General features: G+C 47.8%; 1 protein-coding gene across 3 annotated transcripts; it reads right to left on the bottom strand.

Moving 5' to 3' along the window:
- Window positions 1-1,313: 1,313 nt before the first annotated feature.
- jazf1a (JAZF zinc finger 1a) lies at window positions 1,314-11,585 on the bottom strand. Of its 3 annotated transcripts, none has more exons than XM_037474515.2 (5): window positions 11,242-11,585; window positions 4,670-4,742; window positions 3,614-3,741; window positions 2,363-2,532; window positions 1,314-1,556 (listed from the first exon to the last, which is right to left on the bottom strand). In XM_037474515.2, exons 1-5 carry the CDS (start codon window positions 11,354-11,356, stop codon window positions 1,380-1,382), a joined length of 663 nt encoding a protein of 220 aa, XP_037330412.1. In that variant the 5' UTR covers window positions 11,357-11,585; the 3' UTR covers window positions 1,314-1,379. The 3 variants fall into 3 exon arrangements, with proteins under 3 accessions (XP_037330412.1, XP_037330411.1, XP_037330410.1); XM_037474514.2 differs by having other exon boundaries at window positions 3,545-3,741; XM_037474513.2 differs by having other exon boundaries at window positions 3,536-3,741.
- Window positions 11,586-15,023: the final 3,438 nt, after the last annotated feature.

Raw genomic sequence — 15,023 nt, forward strand, 5'->3', positions numbered from 1 at the left:
CGCACACACACACACACGCACACACACACACACACAGATCGGACCACTGACACACACACACGTAACACGGTAACACTCTACAGGCTGATGACTTGGGACGCTGCTTCAGAAACAAATGCATGGCGCCCACACACACACGCACAACACACTGGAATGCTCTCGTCTACAACACACACACACACGAATGACGGTTGTAATCTCTTCCAAATACAAATCTTTCACGCATTGTTCCTCTTCACGACACACAAAGCATGCATGAAAACATTCCGTCGATGTACATCCCATCATGCGCATCTGACCATTTTAACCCACCCCTCCCTCCCCCCCCTCCCTCCCTCGTCAGGCACATGGTATGGTTAGTGTTTGGCAGTGGAGAGCTGTTGGCAAAAAAAAAAAAAAAGAACACAGATCTTGGCAACTGGAATAGAATACGATGCTTAGCCGGCTCCTGCGGCGAGGAAGCCGTGGAGATGTGAACCACACGGATGAAATGTTCCTCATACGGACCGTCGGCCTGCGCCGCCCGGTGAGAGGCCGGTTGGAACGCCGCACGCGGCGGCTCAAGAGCGTCAAACCGGAAGGCGTCCCGGCTCTTCGTCTCTCGGGTGTGCGGAGAGAAAGGCTTGGCTGTTTTGACCTTTGACCTGGGCCGTCTCACCAAATAAGGAATAAAAAAAGGAACACTTTCTGATGCACGGAGAAAAACTGACTGAAAAAAAAATCAAATATATATATAAAATAAAGCTTGAAAATAAAGTGTAACTATTTATGTATATGCTCATGAATACTTTTATATATTTGTATGTACACATGTGTATCTTTCTATTGTTTATATATCAATACATCTATTTAAAGTATAACTTAACTTTCAAACTGAAACCCTCAGAAGTTACTGCAAAGGCACGAACCTAAGCTCGGTGAAACAACCACTGAACTCAGATCAGCTCCAACGTCAACTTCATTCCACTTAGAGCGGGGGGGGGGGGGGGCTTGGTTGTACTTCCGGTTTCCCCAACTTCTTTCATAACTTTTGTTTTTGTGTCTTTTCTTTCTGTTTTTTACATTTAGCACCGTATGTAAATCAAAACAATAGTGAAAAAAGTAACGTGATAGCATATATACGAATGTGCAAATATACAACAATACAAATTTAAAAATACTACAAAGATACATATTTTTCTTTCAAAAATACAATGGATATACCATGGGTAGAAAACAATAACGTAGCACATGAAAAAATAAAAATAAAAAGATGAAAAAGAAAGAAAAGTTAAAGCACGCACTTGATCCTTTACTGTGGGGGGGGGGGGGGGGGGGGGGGACAAAAGGGTGGGGTGAGGAAGGGCCGGGTCCGGTCCAGGTTGTGTGGGCGGCGGCCTCTAGCCTTGGATCTTGCGCAGGATCTCGGTGGAGACGGGCGGGTGGAAGTTGATGGTGTGGTGCCTCAGGCCCTGCGAGGTCTTGTAGCTCTTGCCGCAGCGGCACTTGAAGGGTTTCCTCACGCGGATCTGCGTGCGGTGACCGTTCTTGGCGTGGTACTTGATGCCGTTCACATTCTGAGGAGGGACGGGGAAACAGGAGGCGTGTTGACAAAGAAAATAACTTCATGATCCAACAACGTTTGGGACCCAATGATCTAAATTAGGGCATTTTTTTAAGTGGTCATACTGGGAAGATGATTTATCCCATGAAATTTTCCGCTGAGTAACAGACAGCGCTTTCCCCAATGTCCTTGAAAAAAAAAGACTTTTTTTTCCCCACGGACTGACATCGGCAAAGCCTCCGGTGGCATCACGAGACAAAAGTTTAAATTCCTCAAACCGGCCTCAAAGCCCTGAGCTCTTGCTCGGGACCTTTTCTGCGACCCTTTCATACCTCAACACTTGCTAAATTAATTCAAAATGTTCTAACTAGAAAACATACCCGTGTGCCAGTGCAATGTTTTGCTTTCCTCATTTGAAATCATCACATTGCATCTTCTAAACGGCCACTCGTTACTGCACTACAATTTGGAATCAAGCGTCTCGGGCCCTGCACCGAACTCCGGTCGCAGCCATTCGCATCGGCGCCGAGTGCCACTTCGTCCCACGTCACTGCGTTGGTCTGAAAAGGTACAAGCTGAATGAGCTTTTTGTCACCAGCCGCTATAAAATAAAACCAAAGCAAATACGCCGTGAAGCATTTATCACTGCCTCCAATCGGGCTTTTTTTTTTGATTAATGATGTGCTTCTTCGAAAAGAAGCTCCACACATGTGATACTCGACACAAAAGCCCCAGTGTGGGCGGCGTGGAAGCGACTGAACCTCGTGTCCCATGGCGGTGGGAGAGAGAGAGAGGGGGGGGGGGGGCTGCGCGCCTTACCTTGTATCTCTTCTTGCAGCCGGGGACGGGGCAGGCGAACGGCTTCTCCTCCCCCCCATTCATGCACATGGAGCTGAGGATGGACTCGCTGCTGATGGCGCTCTCTGTGGTCCACGACTCATCGCTGTCCGACTCCTCGTAGTCTACCTCCTCCTCGTCATACTCACTGCCTGGAGGCACCGTGGAGACACGCAGAGCACAAAGAAAGATAGAAAGAAAGAAAGAAAAAAGCTTGGCATCCCAGACGTAATCGATCATGATGGGGGGTTTGGCCCCGAGATACATCACGTCTTGGGAATTCAACAACACAGAAATGATTTGTGGCTTTTTATTAATACTTCTCTCAAAAACATGCTGGTTTTTTTATGCATTAGCCGCACGCAGCCGATAAAAGCGCCGTTAGGACAAAACAGCTGTGGTGTGTGTGTGTGCGTGTGTGTGTGTGCCTCCGTGTAGTCTTGTGAGTCAAAACGCAGGGGTTGGCACGGTTAAAGAGATCATTAAGTGGGAGTGATCCCCATTGCTCAGCCTGGAAAATGTGCATTTTCCACTCTAATGCATGCACACGCACCCACACACAAACACCCACACACACATAAAGGCCCACTGACCCCCCACCATCTCACAGGAAATGCTGCACCTCAGCATGAGGAAATGGAGGGCACCCTGGCACATGTCGAAGAGAGGGGGCGTGTGTGTGTGTGTGTGTGTGTGTGTGTGTGTGAAGCTGTGCTGGTGTATAAGCCCAGACCTAACACTACGTTTGGAACCATTTGGGCTGGAATTGGACATCTGCTTCTGGGCTGTGCAACACACGGCCCCATGCGAACACACAGCGTGACAGCTGCTATGTAATTAGCAGAGTGTTGACTGGTCTGCTCACTGCAGGAGCCCACAAACTCAACACACACACACACACACACACACACAGCAGAAGACAGTGGTTGAGCTTTCAGCCTCTTCTAGCTTCCATTTCCTTCTTGGTTCAATCATTTGATGTAGTTTTGACAGTTTAAGTTACTGAATGAAACCATGAAATAAGCTGCGTTCAATTCACATTTCACGTGTCTTCAGGTTCTCATCAGGACGCTGTCTGAATTTGATGAACAGCCAGACGGGGGGTATAACGATCCCGTCTTTCTGTGTCTCACGCAGACATTCTGACAAACACACCTGTCGTACCTGTAGGTGTGCTGCTGCGGAAGGAGGAGGAGGGAGTGATGGGGGGGGTGACGGGAGGCGTCAGGTTACCGCTGGTGTGTCGAGGAGGCGTGGCCGTGCTATTCCTGGACACTCCGCCGGTGAGGGACAGGGACAGTTTGGGCGCGGCCTTCTTCTTCATGGTCTCCTGCTCCCGGCGGGCTGCCTCTGTCATGAACCTGGGGGGTTGGAACAGAGCCGCGGGTGTCATCAGTGAATCCCATCATCTAAGTCCATCCAGAGGTTTCCCTTTCGTCATCATCTCTGAAGATGCATAATAATTCCAATAAACTTTTAAATTGATTTTGCTGATCCAAGCGAGACGTTGCGATAAAAATCGTACGGCGTGACACCAGCAGACAGGATGCAAAAACGTAAAAAACGGAAAAAAAGCGAGTGTTCGTAGCACGTCGGGTGTAGACGGGGAAAACAAACGCTTGGTAGATAATCGTGCTTTGTAACGTTCTTGCGTGTCTAGTCATTTCTCGCTATTTTAGAGGAATTTAACGTAATTGCGGCTGGTCTGTGCCCTGGTGGCATGACGGGGGGGGGGTGGGGGGGGTCAAAGGTTGACCAGACACACTCGAGCTGCTGAGCGAGCGGCACCTTTCAAAACATACAGTCGTCACAACATTGCGCGGTAAATGCGGCGTGACATTTACAACCTCTGCCCCTTGAACGATTACCACAGAACACAAACCGAACTCTCTCTGCGAAGCCATTATCTTCCTCAACTCTGTGAGTGATTTAAGGGTACGTGGCAGAGTTACCACACACACACACACACACACATAGCAATCCTTTGGCTGTGTCCTTCACTCAGGGATTTAGGAGTGATTGTTTTGTGTGGTTTTGTGTGCTGCTCCGAGGATGAGTCACTGCTGTGTCTCTGGGAAGACATCATTTATTTGAGTTGCTCTCCGCAAGCCACACACACACACACACACACACACACACACACACACACACACACACACACACACACACACACACACACACACACACACACACACACACACACACACACACACACACACAGTCTGTCCCCGGTGGAACAGTGCTCCCCTCTGAAGAACCTTTTGCTCCTATGTGTGTGTGTGTGTGTACCTGTTGATGTAGCTTAGGGCCAGATAAGTGGGCTGCTGTTGCTCCTGCTTCTCCAGGACCCGTGGATCTGTGTCTGAGGGAGAGAAAAGGGGGGGAGACATTCAGATTAATCACCGCGCTCTCTCTGCAGGGAAAATGTTGCGTGAATGCTGTTAGTATGTAGCTGAGTCATACATCCATTCTTCCTGCCAAACTGGCTGATGAATTACAGGATGTTTCTCACACTGCGTTCTCTGTATTAGTCCATAATATGTGCCCGCAGATACATTTCAGATACTTGTGGCACAGCATCGCGCCAAGCTGTCTGTAATTTACAACCACAGCCTTTCCCAAAGTGACCGAAAGCTGATTAATTGTTGCCGGAGTCTAAGTGGCAAAGGACAAATTTGTCCGAGGGTGAAAAAGCGACTTGCAGGCCGTGATGAATGTACACAGTGTATTACTCCACACACACACACACACACACACACACACACACACACACACACACACACACACACACACACACACACACACACACACACACACACACACACACACACACACACACACACACACACACACACACACACGCTTTTTCCAGTTGACTTGCTATGTCAGTAACACTACAGTAGGCTACTTCCACTGCCCGAGGGAAGCAGCCTTAACTTCAAAGCCCCACGTCGCACCCCACCGGGAAACAGGAGCAAGTGTGCATGAAAACCCGGCGGGTGGCTGCATCTGTGAAGTACCAGTGCCATCAAGTGTTCAACATCGGAACATTCCGAAGGGATCCACTCACACACACACACACACACACACACACACACACAAACAAGAAGGTATGCATGGCTACGCCTGTGTGAGTGTGCGTGTGAGTGTGCGTCCAGGCATAATTGCAGCTTTATATATATAATGGCGAGCAGATGTATTGCAATTCAGATCCAAGAACTGGATCATCACCGTGCAACAATTAACACACACTCCCGAACGCGCCTTCCAACTAACTCTCCCATGAGCATGTGTGTGTGTGTGTGTATTTGCGTGTTCCCTTCTTAGCCCTTTAGTTTCAGGCTTTCACACCTCATAATTAAAAAAGAATGCAGACTTCCCACAGTGCAAGAAAGAACCCAAGGAGACCAGCAAACACAAAAACAACCTCAAAGAAGAAAAAAAAGGACCCTACCACAGCTGCATGTGTATAGCTGAGTCTTTTACATTTCAATTTATGTAAAAACACTCAAGAGGGTGAGGAGAAAAGATAGCAGAGGCTGCATTTATAAACCCCTCCACACACACACACACACACACCTGAGGTGGTCCACAGAGGTGGTCTTCCAGTCTTTTATAGCTGAGCCTTAATAATCCTACCTGCTGCTCATATATGGACACCAGAGCATGCAATTGCGCGCCCCGCACACACACACACACACACACACAATCAGAAGACACGTCAGCGAGTCGCATCAATCTGACCTCTTCGAAACTACTTTGAACTACTTTGTTTGCCGAGGTTAACGTTTATCGAAGAACGAGAAGGAGAAAAGGCCAGAGTCAATAACTTGTGATGCACAAGAAGAGCTCGGCTCTCAGCTCCAAGATGAGGTAAGTGTGTGCATGTGTGTGTAGATGAGTGGGGGAGGAGGGCAGGGTGTTGGTAGAAAAGGGACTGAGCCAGGTGCCGAAAGAGAGAGAGAGAGAGAGAGAGAGAGAGAGAGAGAGAGAGAGAGAGAGAGAGAGAGAGAGAGAAGAGAGAGAGAGAAGAGAGAGAGAGAGAGGAGGCCTAGAGAGCTGCAGTAAATGTTCCCCGGCTTTATGACTTCCGCTCACCTAGCAGGACAGGAAGCTAACACGCTGCGATCCTGCACGCCGGAGCGGGAGGGGACCGGCACATGTACACTCACACAAGGACACACACACACACACACACACACACACACACACACACAAACTAAACAAATAAACGACTTTGATGATTCCATCCGGGAGACGCAGTGCGGTACGTTGCAGCCTGCATAACTCTTTGTGTTACCCATCTGTGTGTGTGTGTGTGTGTGTGTGTTTCAGTGCATGTGTGCTGCATGTCTGGGACCCGTTGCCCGTGTCTATAAATATCTCCCTAATTAGCATTCCTGTCACTAAGAGCGGCAACCAATCAACTACGTACATTTCAGCGCAGTACGCTGCTGCCCCCTGCTGAATGCACACACACACACACACACACACACACACACACACACACACACACACACACACACTGTGTGCGTGCGTCCACATCCGGGTGCACATGTGCATAGGTCTGCCTGTGTGCGTCTCTGCTGTTGGTGTATGTGCCGAAACCAGGCCAAGAATGCACGGCTTGTTTTGCAGGCTGCTAATTAAGCCACAGAGGGCATTTTAACGTGTTTCTAAAGCAGCAGGCAACCGGATGGAGGGAGAGGAGAGGAGGAGATGGGGCGGAGGGGTCGGGGAGAGGGAGGCGTGGAGAGGGGGGGGGGGGGGTTGTACGGGCGGGGGAAAGGCAAACTTCTCTGTAATTACACTTCCCAGCGCTTGGCGGGACGCTCGGGCCTGCGACTTCCGAAAGGCAGTGTGTGCGTGCGACTGTGTGTCTGCGGATGTATGCGTAGCATGAAAAGAGAGGGCCTGCAGGTTCCCGTTTGGGGGGGGGGGGGGGGGGGGGGAGACGCCGATCCACTAATTGCTCCGCTCCACCCCGACAGGTCGTTGAGGAAGTGCGCTCAAACGTCTCACACCTCTCAGGGTGGGAGGGGAAACAGTGTGGCGGCAGCGCTGGGCTGTATGGTTTCCATCATCGCCGGCGTCGTGTCAACGAGGGCGTTTTCCGGTGCGGATTGATATCACACAACGTGGCGGAATATATGAACAGCATCGTCATGGATTAGCATCGAATTAGAAAATATTTTGATTATTCATTACATTTTCCAAGTGAAGAAGCTCATCGTTTCAGATTCTCACTTGTGATGATTTGTAGCGTTTTCTGAGTCGAGATTAACTGATCATTTGTTTTGGTTTTTACTTTGTGCAGATGAAGAGGACCATTGATTCATATATTCATATGATCACTGATCAAGGATTAGAATTAGTAGCCGAGGTGCCTTTAACTTGCATTCTTTCTAATAGACAACAGAGGACAAGACCCTATTGTCATGTTCATATATCGTACAATAAGATCATTCAATAAAAAGGTTGTTTTTATATATATATGTATATAGATGAGACTAAAGAAAAAATGAAGAACAGTCCCCTCTGAAGAATCTGGAAACAGCAAACAATTCTGTAGTAGAAAAAATGATCAACTAGTCATTCAACTCTGAAGATCACACCACACAATGATTTCATCTGAAAGCCAATTATTGCTCAGACGTAGTGGCAGCATCAAAGGAGATAATACCAAGACAAATTCTGGTGAGTCACATGATCCGACCTCTTCTATGCAATTATGTCATTATTGAAAGAAAAGAAAAATACAGCATCAGCAGGAAGGGGGTTTTCTACCTCATGACAATCAAGTTTAAAGTGCTTCACGCGTGTTTAAATTCGACCTTTTCTATGAGTCGAGTCAATCAGCCGTAAACCGCGGGGGGGGGGGGGGGGTTTGATGATACGTATTCAAGAGTTACTGTAGGTCACTTATCTGCACGCTTTGCCAGAGAGAACTTGACACCATGCTGATGGGACTCTTACTGTCACGACGTCACTCATGAGTCCACATTCCAGCTATAGGTCTGAACCCAAATGAACAAAAATCCAATCTAACTCTGCCCCCCTCGCTCGACCTCCTTATTTTTCCTCCCTTAGAAACTCTCTTTTCCCGCCGATGTTAATCTCTTTCTAAACCTCCCCGGCCCCCTCCCCCTCCAGCCCGGGCCCTGTTTGTTGAGCAGGTATGTGCTTGTGCAGGTGGGAACACAGCACAACAACGGCAGATGAGCCTGACATCATCGCATTCCTCCGACCTTAGCCACAAAGACAACAAGCCAGCACCACACAAAACACAGCTCACCTAACCCATTCCCTGGTGCACTCGGCTGTAATCTAAACAGGGCCGATGTCGGAAGGCCGCTGTCCTTTATTCTGGGATGAGGTCAGCGCAGAAGACCCACACAAAACCATGTTTTTCTCACAGAAAAGATCCCGACGGGCTAATCTGGTTTGTTTGCTGCCATCTATTGTGAGTGTGTGTGTTACAAGAGGCAAGAGTCCAAATAAGATACACGTTGAGATCATTGATATACAGGAAAATCTTTTTTTTTCAACGCCGCACACAGGGTATCCAGCCACAAGAGGGCAGCACAGTCCACAAAACTACTTCTAGCACAGGCCTGCACTGATTTCTACAAGCCGACTTCAAACCCCACTGCCTCACCTCTACAGCTGTTTGTGTCCGATGTCACCTCTGTGTTATCCAGGTGATTGTTAGCGCCCGACTTTTCGTAGTCTGTTTGCACACAGCGGGATCGACCACAATCGAGACCATCTGTTATCGGCGGGGCTTCAAGAGGCTTATCTGAAGTCTCACGTGAAGAAGCCAGGAGGATCCAATTAGCTTATTGTTTGATTGATTGTCCATCACACAAACACACTATCGCGCCGTTCCTAAACCCCAACAGGAAGTCAGAGCTAAAAAGGTCTATAACCCCCCCCCCCCCCCCGTTTTTCCTCCACAGCCTTACCTGGACAGCCTCCATTCGTCACACTTGACACCGTGGTAACTGATCTGTGAACAGTATTGATTGCGCGTGATGTGGATGCCGCTGATGACTCGGCCGCGGTACAAATTGTCAGAGGGGGAACTCATTAATCCGAGCTCTCTAACTGGTAAACTGCCATTGTGCTCAGTCAACGGTTGGGTTCAAAGGTCAAGCCGAGCGCCAGATGGGCCACATATCAGCATGGGGCATGACAAGGATGATAACTGACCTTGTATTTCTGTCAATTAACCTTTAATTTGCCTCCTGATTGGTTTGCTGTATTTGGGATAAGATATATAGTATTTTTTTTAATCATACAGCTATTCGCAGCATTGGTTTACCCCCCCCCCCCCCCCATTGGATTAATTTGCAAGTCACCTACAATATGGTGGGATGAAGAGGGGTCCAAAACAAGATCAATCACCTTCTCCTCACTCCAAGCACTGTAATGCAAATCTTGACCCCCCCCCACCCCTCCCCCTCTTTAAAAACATCAACACATCAGTGCTGCCACGCCTGTGAGGTGACAAGGTCACACGTCGGGCGTCCCCGCCACAGCTAGCTGCTCGGTAGCGCGCTTTGTTGGTGAGACAGCAGGTGTGCAATCACTCAGCCAATATACTGCCCCCAACCCCTTTGGAGACGGCCAGTTGCCATGGAGACCGGCTCAATGGAGCATCCATTCTCAACCCTCACCCCACCACCTCACCCGCTGTAAAAAGCCTCCAGAGGATGGATACACACGACAAATAATGATCAGCGCACTGTTTGCTATTGTGGATTATAGGTCAACGTTTATGTGTTAAAACAGGAGCAAGCAATTCAACCGTGCAGCAAATAGTATGACATTCTCAATAATTCCACCATCCTGTTTCCCCTTTTAGATAAGATGAATAGCAAAGGGAGCACTCACTCATAAACAATAGGCAATGCTAATGACTTAATTCATATTTTTTTACTGCACCTGCAGTGATTAAATAATTAACAGTGCATTTCAAATCTATTATTTTGATTCCCTAAAAGGCAACATTTGTCAAGTGAATGCTCGGTGAATATTATAATAAATGTACGACCAGTACATGAAAATATTTTAACAAATGAAGCCCTACCTGCATCTGTATTACCTAGACATAATTTAATAACTATTTTAAACGGAGGTGTTTTTTTTGGCAAAGTATGGATAAAACTGACTGCACAAATGCTAGGGCACAGTTATCAAAGGCTTAAGATGGAAATCAAATATGCAGTGCAACAAGTAGACCCTCGTGCATGGAAACGTGTGCAATTGGTTTGCACATCTGCCGCAATAAGGTGTCGGCGGTGATCCAGCGTTGAGGAGAACGTCTCAACGCATAGTGACACCCGAGGCGACAAAATGCTGAATACACAAGCGGCGTGAGGCGGAGGCGGCGGCGGCGGCGCCGCGGCGGGCCTCCTGCGGGACGTGAACACGGCGAGCTCTCGGGGGAAGCGCTAGCTGCGAAACCGCTGCCTGCTCGGAATGCTAGTGACACCTACGGGACCCCGGCGCGGCCCTCGCCGCTGCGACTAATGGCAAAACACAACAAAATGACCCATTCGAGCCGGTCACTCGTTTCGCGGGGAAAGCGGTGTTTCTCGTAGGAAGGAAAAAGCCTCGTGTTGGTAAATGACTCGCTCCCCCCCGGCGGACCCTCGGCTCGAGAGCGCGAGCGCGAGCAGCAGGAATAGCGGAATGCGCGTGCCTATTTGCAGTCAGCTAACTAGCTAGGATGCTAGCTAACGCCAGCTAGCTCCGTCTGTCCTCCCCCCCCCGACACACACACACACACACACACACACACACACACACATACACATACACACACACCCCCTCCTCCCCTCCCTGTCCTGACTCACCGATGTGATTGTCCTCGATGTGGACGATGAGCTCGGCGAGAGTCTCGAACTGGAGACCGCAGCCCCCGAACCTGCAGGAATTGGAGAAGAAAGAAGCAGCGGCGATGCCCGTCATGTTTTCGGCCGCTGGTGCATTCACCGGGTGGAAGGTGGTGGTGGTGGTGGTGGGGAGGAAAGGAGTGGAGGGGGTGGGGAAGGAGGTCGACCGGTAGCCGGGTGGGGAGAGGGAGGTGAGCGAAGGAGTTGCAGGTTTTTCGGGGGGTTCGGGGTGGGAGCGCCGCGGAGCGCGGAGCAGACACCGGTCGGCCGGACAGGACAGCGGCGAACGTAAATGGGAGGCAGTTCGGGACGGTGCCACGGTGGGGGTGGGGTTGTGGGGGAGAAGGGGGGGGGGCTGGCCTACGTCACGACCTGCCTACCTGTTGGGATGTGTGCCCCCGACCCTCTGTCCCGTTATTATTAGGGATATGGATCACATCAGACACACTGAAATGGATCTAAGTTAAATCCTTGAATAATGTCATGTGTTATAAAGACACTAAACACATGTATTGGTTTTGAACGTAATATCATGTATCCGTTGATTTCATGGTATGTTTTTCGTTTTGTGAACAGCTATGTTTTGTTTGAATTGTACATTTCTAAACAGATTGACATATTCACTGTCACGGTGCTACAAACTTCAAAAACATAATCAGATTAGTTTAGATTAGAGTCCAAGAATTTGAGTTACTGATGGAAATAAATAATAATGGAATAAATTAAAGTCTGTCCAAAAATGTATAACTTGGCATGATAGATGGCCAAATGAATGTTATGAGTACCAGAAATGAGCAATTAGCTCCTATAACCAACCTGTAACAGGTGAGTTACGGTACATTTGTCCCAAAGTTGCTTCATTTCATCACCACCCTGTAATAAAAAATTACAAGAAAACCCCCATGGATCTTAAAGCTAGGCCTGAGCAGTCACATCAATACTGTGTGGATATGGCCATGGGGGAGGAACCACACTAGTTGGCCATTTTCACCTGAAACATGCACTCAAGTAATCTGTTAAGGGAAAAGCTATTCTGCTGAAATTCAATGTCATAATCACTTCTAATTGTTTAGGTGTATGACATGTGCAATTTTAGTTTGAATAGTTACCGTATTTGAGATGTTTATAAAACATTCCTGCTTTGACTTGAAACTGCTTCAAAACGGAAAAAAACTATATTTTGAATTGTCAGGTATTATTGAAAATGATTGCTGTTCATCACTGTCGCAAAGTCATCCGGGTACAACTCTCTGCTTTAAAGTATAGCTGCACACATTGTTGTGTGTCAATACATAAGATGTAGCAGTTGCACCACCCATTGACAACAGCATCTTAAAGTCTAAGGATTAATGGTGCCCTCTAACGGCTCGGTGGTGAGGAGACAATGTGTGTGTGATGTGTGTGTGTGTGTGTGTGTGTGTGTGTGGCTCCCAGAGAGAGGAGAATGTCCTTAAATCACAGGGGTCGGCTAACCAGTGCCGGCTGGCCCGTGTTGGACCTGGCCAGTGGTTTATGACAGGCCACGTTAATCGAGCGTTAACACGGCCTTCTGCAAACAACCCAAAGACCCGGGAACACACCGCCTGTCTTCTTTTTTTTTTTTTGTTGACTGCCCTCTATACCCGACCTTTGGAAACACTGAAAAAAAACATGAAATAGACTCACAGCTGCAAAGGAGCCCTAACCGTGACCAACGCATACATTGACACTTAAACGACATGACATCACCGTCCACAGATGTACGGTACAGAAATCCAGTGACTTCATCGGGCCTAACACAGATGTTTTTTCTCTGACACACACACACACGCATGTAGACACACTGATTACACACACACACACACACACACGTGGTGTATCAGAGCTCCGACAGTGACGCAGTTCCCAGCTCCGTTGCGTAAATGAGAAGTGGTAGCATGTGTTGTGAAACACAAGAGGGAGAGACTCAGCGGGTTCGAGGCGCATGATGACGTCATCCGACCTGAGGCCCGTGGGTGGCGCACGATGCCGCAGCTCGGGACGGATTTCAAACAAACTAACAAGTCATTTATGTCCATCGGCTTCTTCTTTTTTTTTTTCTGACCAGTGGACACGTGTTGTGCGGTGCGCGCCGGACTAAAGACAACATACGTGCACAAGTGGTCTGCCCTTGGGTTGATCTGCCTTTGAGGGCAGAGCTGGATGTTAATTTAACTCCAGCCGAAATGGCATTCCAAAATCAGATGACTGTAACTTGTATACTTACCCTGCGCTTCCCTTCTAGAAATATCCAGAAACCGTCATGTATGAAATGAAAACAGCTTGACAGCTGATTGGCAGATGTGCGATCCAGCTACAGTGAGGGTACTGCTACATGGGGGTTTGGAGGTCAGCGAGTTTGTTTGACCTTTGACCCGAAGGGTGATATTCTTACAGACTGGGGTGGGGGGGGGGGGGGGGCAGGCAGCTCTCTAAAGCTCACAGACTGGCTTTGGATGCCAAGCGATAGTGGCTGGTTTAACCACTGAGTTACGGAGGTACACTCGTAATCGCGGTGGCGTTGTCCGCTCCGAGGCACCAGCTGGAGACTTCCTGGCTGCCGTCATACACTTTTTAGTGTGACTGTGCACTCCTTACGGGGGCCTGCCCGCTTGCCTGAGAAAAAAAAAATCCTATATCTGCGCTGACGGGCACGCTCTGTGATTCACATCCACACAGGGGGGGGGGGGGGGGAGAGCTCCAAACAAAGAGTGACATCATCACAACTTCCTGTTTCTTCTTGTTGCCAGCATTTGCATACCTAATGTGATTGGTGGATGATGAGTCAGTGGGGTTTGGTCCCATTTTTCTCCTCAACCACAACAAAAAACGTATCCCTCTGTCGAGCTCCAGCTCGGCCACCGGAGAGACGGACCAAATATGGCAGAGATATTGCTCTATCTCTTAATTCCGCAGAGAGGTGAATGACCACAGTCCTTCCGGATGTTTCGTATGACCATTGGTATTTCATGGCATTGTATGAATGATTTGAATTAAAATACTAAACAGTGAGCATTTCAAACATGTTTTTGCAAAGACAACCAAATTCTAAATTCAGTGAAAAACATTAAAAAGCAATGACTATGAATACCTCAAATCTCAACTCTATCAAACCATGTTTCGTTCCTGTATAAGATGTGTGTCCTCTACACAAACCTGTGTGTGTAGGAGTCTTTGTCCTGTTCATGACTTCATGACATCATGTGGAACACACAATGACTGCCAGTGTGCGTAGTGACTGTGGACGTGTTGATGGTGATGACACGTTACATTTTTATCAATAAAGCTCCACTGCAAAAATTGAAATGAAATGTGTTTCCTCATTCAAATATTTTTGTCACCACAGCGGAATATACTGTATTATCCAATAATAACCCCAGTGGTTGCAATAAAAAAACTTTGGGAAAATGGTATTTTGAATAGTGTATATAATTATATATTTATATTACATGTATATTATATTGTTTAGGTTTTTCACCTGAATGTCTGACTTTAATATGTTGTGTTCATTTTGGTCTGTTTTTTATTGTTAACCTATTACCTATTATCTTGATCTTTCTGTACCTGATAATACTTACGGTACAACTGTTTGGGGTCATTAGAGATTAAAACATAGGGGCACATTTAGTATATTTATAAAATAAGATTTCTTATTATTATTATTAGTTGAAGAAGCATATGTTTGTTTACCACTAAGATATTCTCATAATGAACATGTCGTTTGA

This window comes from Pungitius pungitius, chromosome 17 (assembly GCF_949316345.1).
Source record: "Pungitius pungitius chromosome 17, fPunPun2.1, whole genome shotgun sequence".
In the NCBI taxonomy this organism is placed as follows: domain Eukaryota; kingdom Metazoa; phylum Chordata; class Actinopteri; order Perciformes; family Gasterosteidae; genus Pungitius; species Pungitius pungitius.

Bases quoted from the DNA above. Each gene is read 5' to 3' on its own strand.
- jazf1a (XM_037474513.2), bottom strand. From the start codon at position 11,356: ATGACGGGCATCGCCGCTGCTTCTTTCTTCTCCAATTCCTGCAGGTTC. The intron at 4,743-11,241 runs GTGAGTCAGGAC...TCTCTCCCTCAG, and splicing joins CATCGAGGACAATCACATCG to ACACAGATCCACGGGTCCTG. The intron at 3,742-4,669 runs GTACACACACAC...CCAACCCCCCAG, and splicing joins GCCCTAAGCTACATCAACAG to GTTCATGACAGAGGCAGCCC.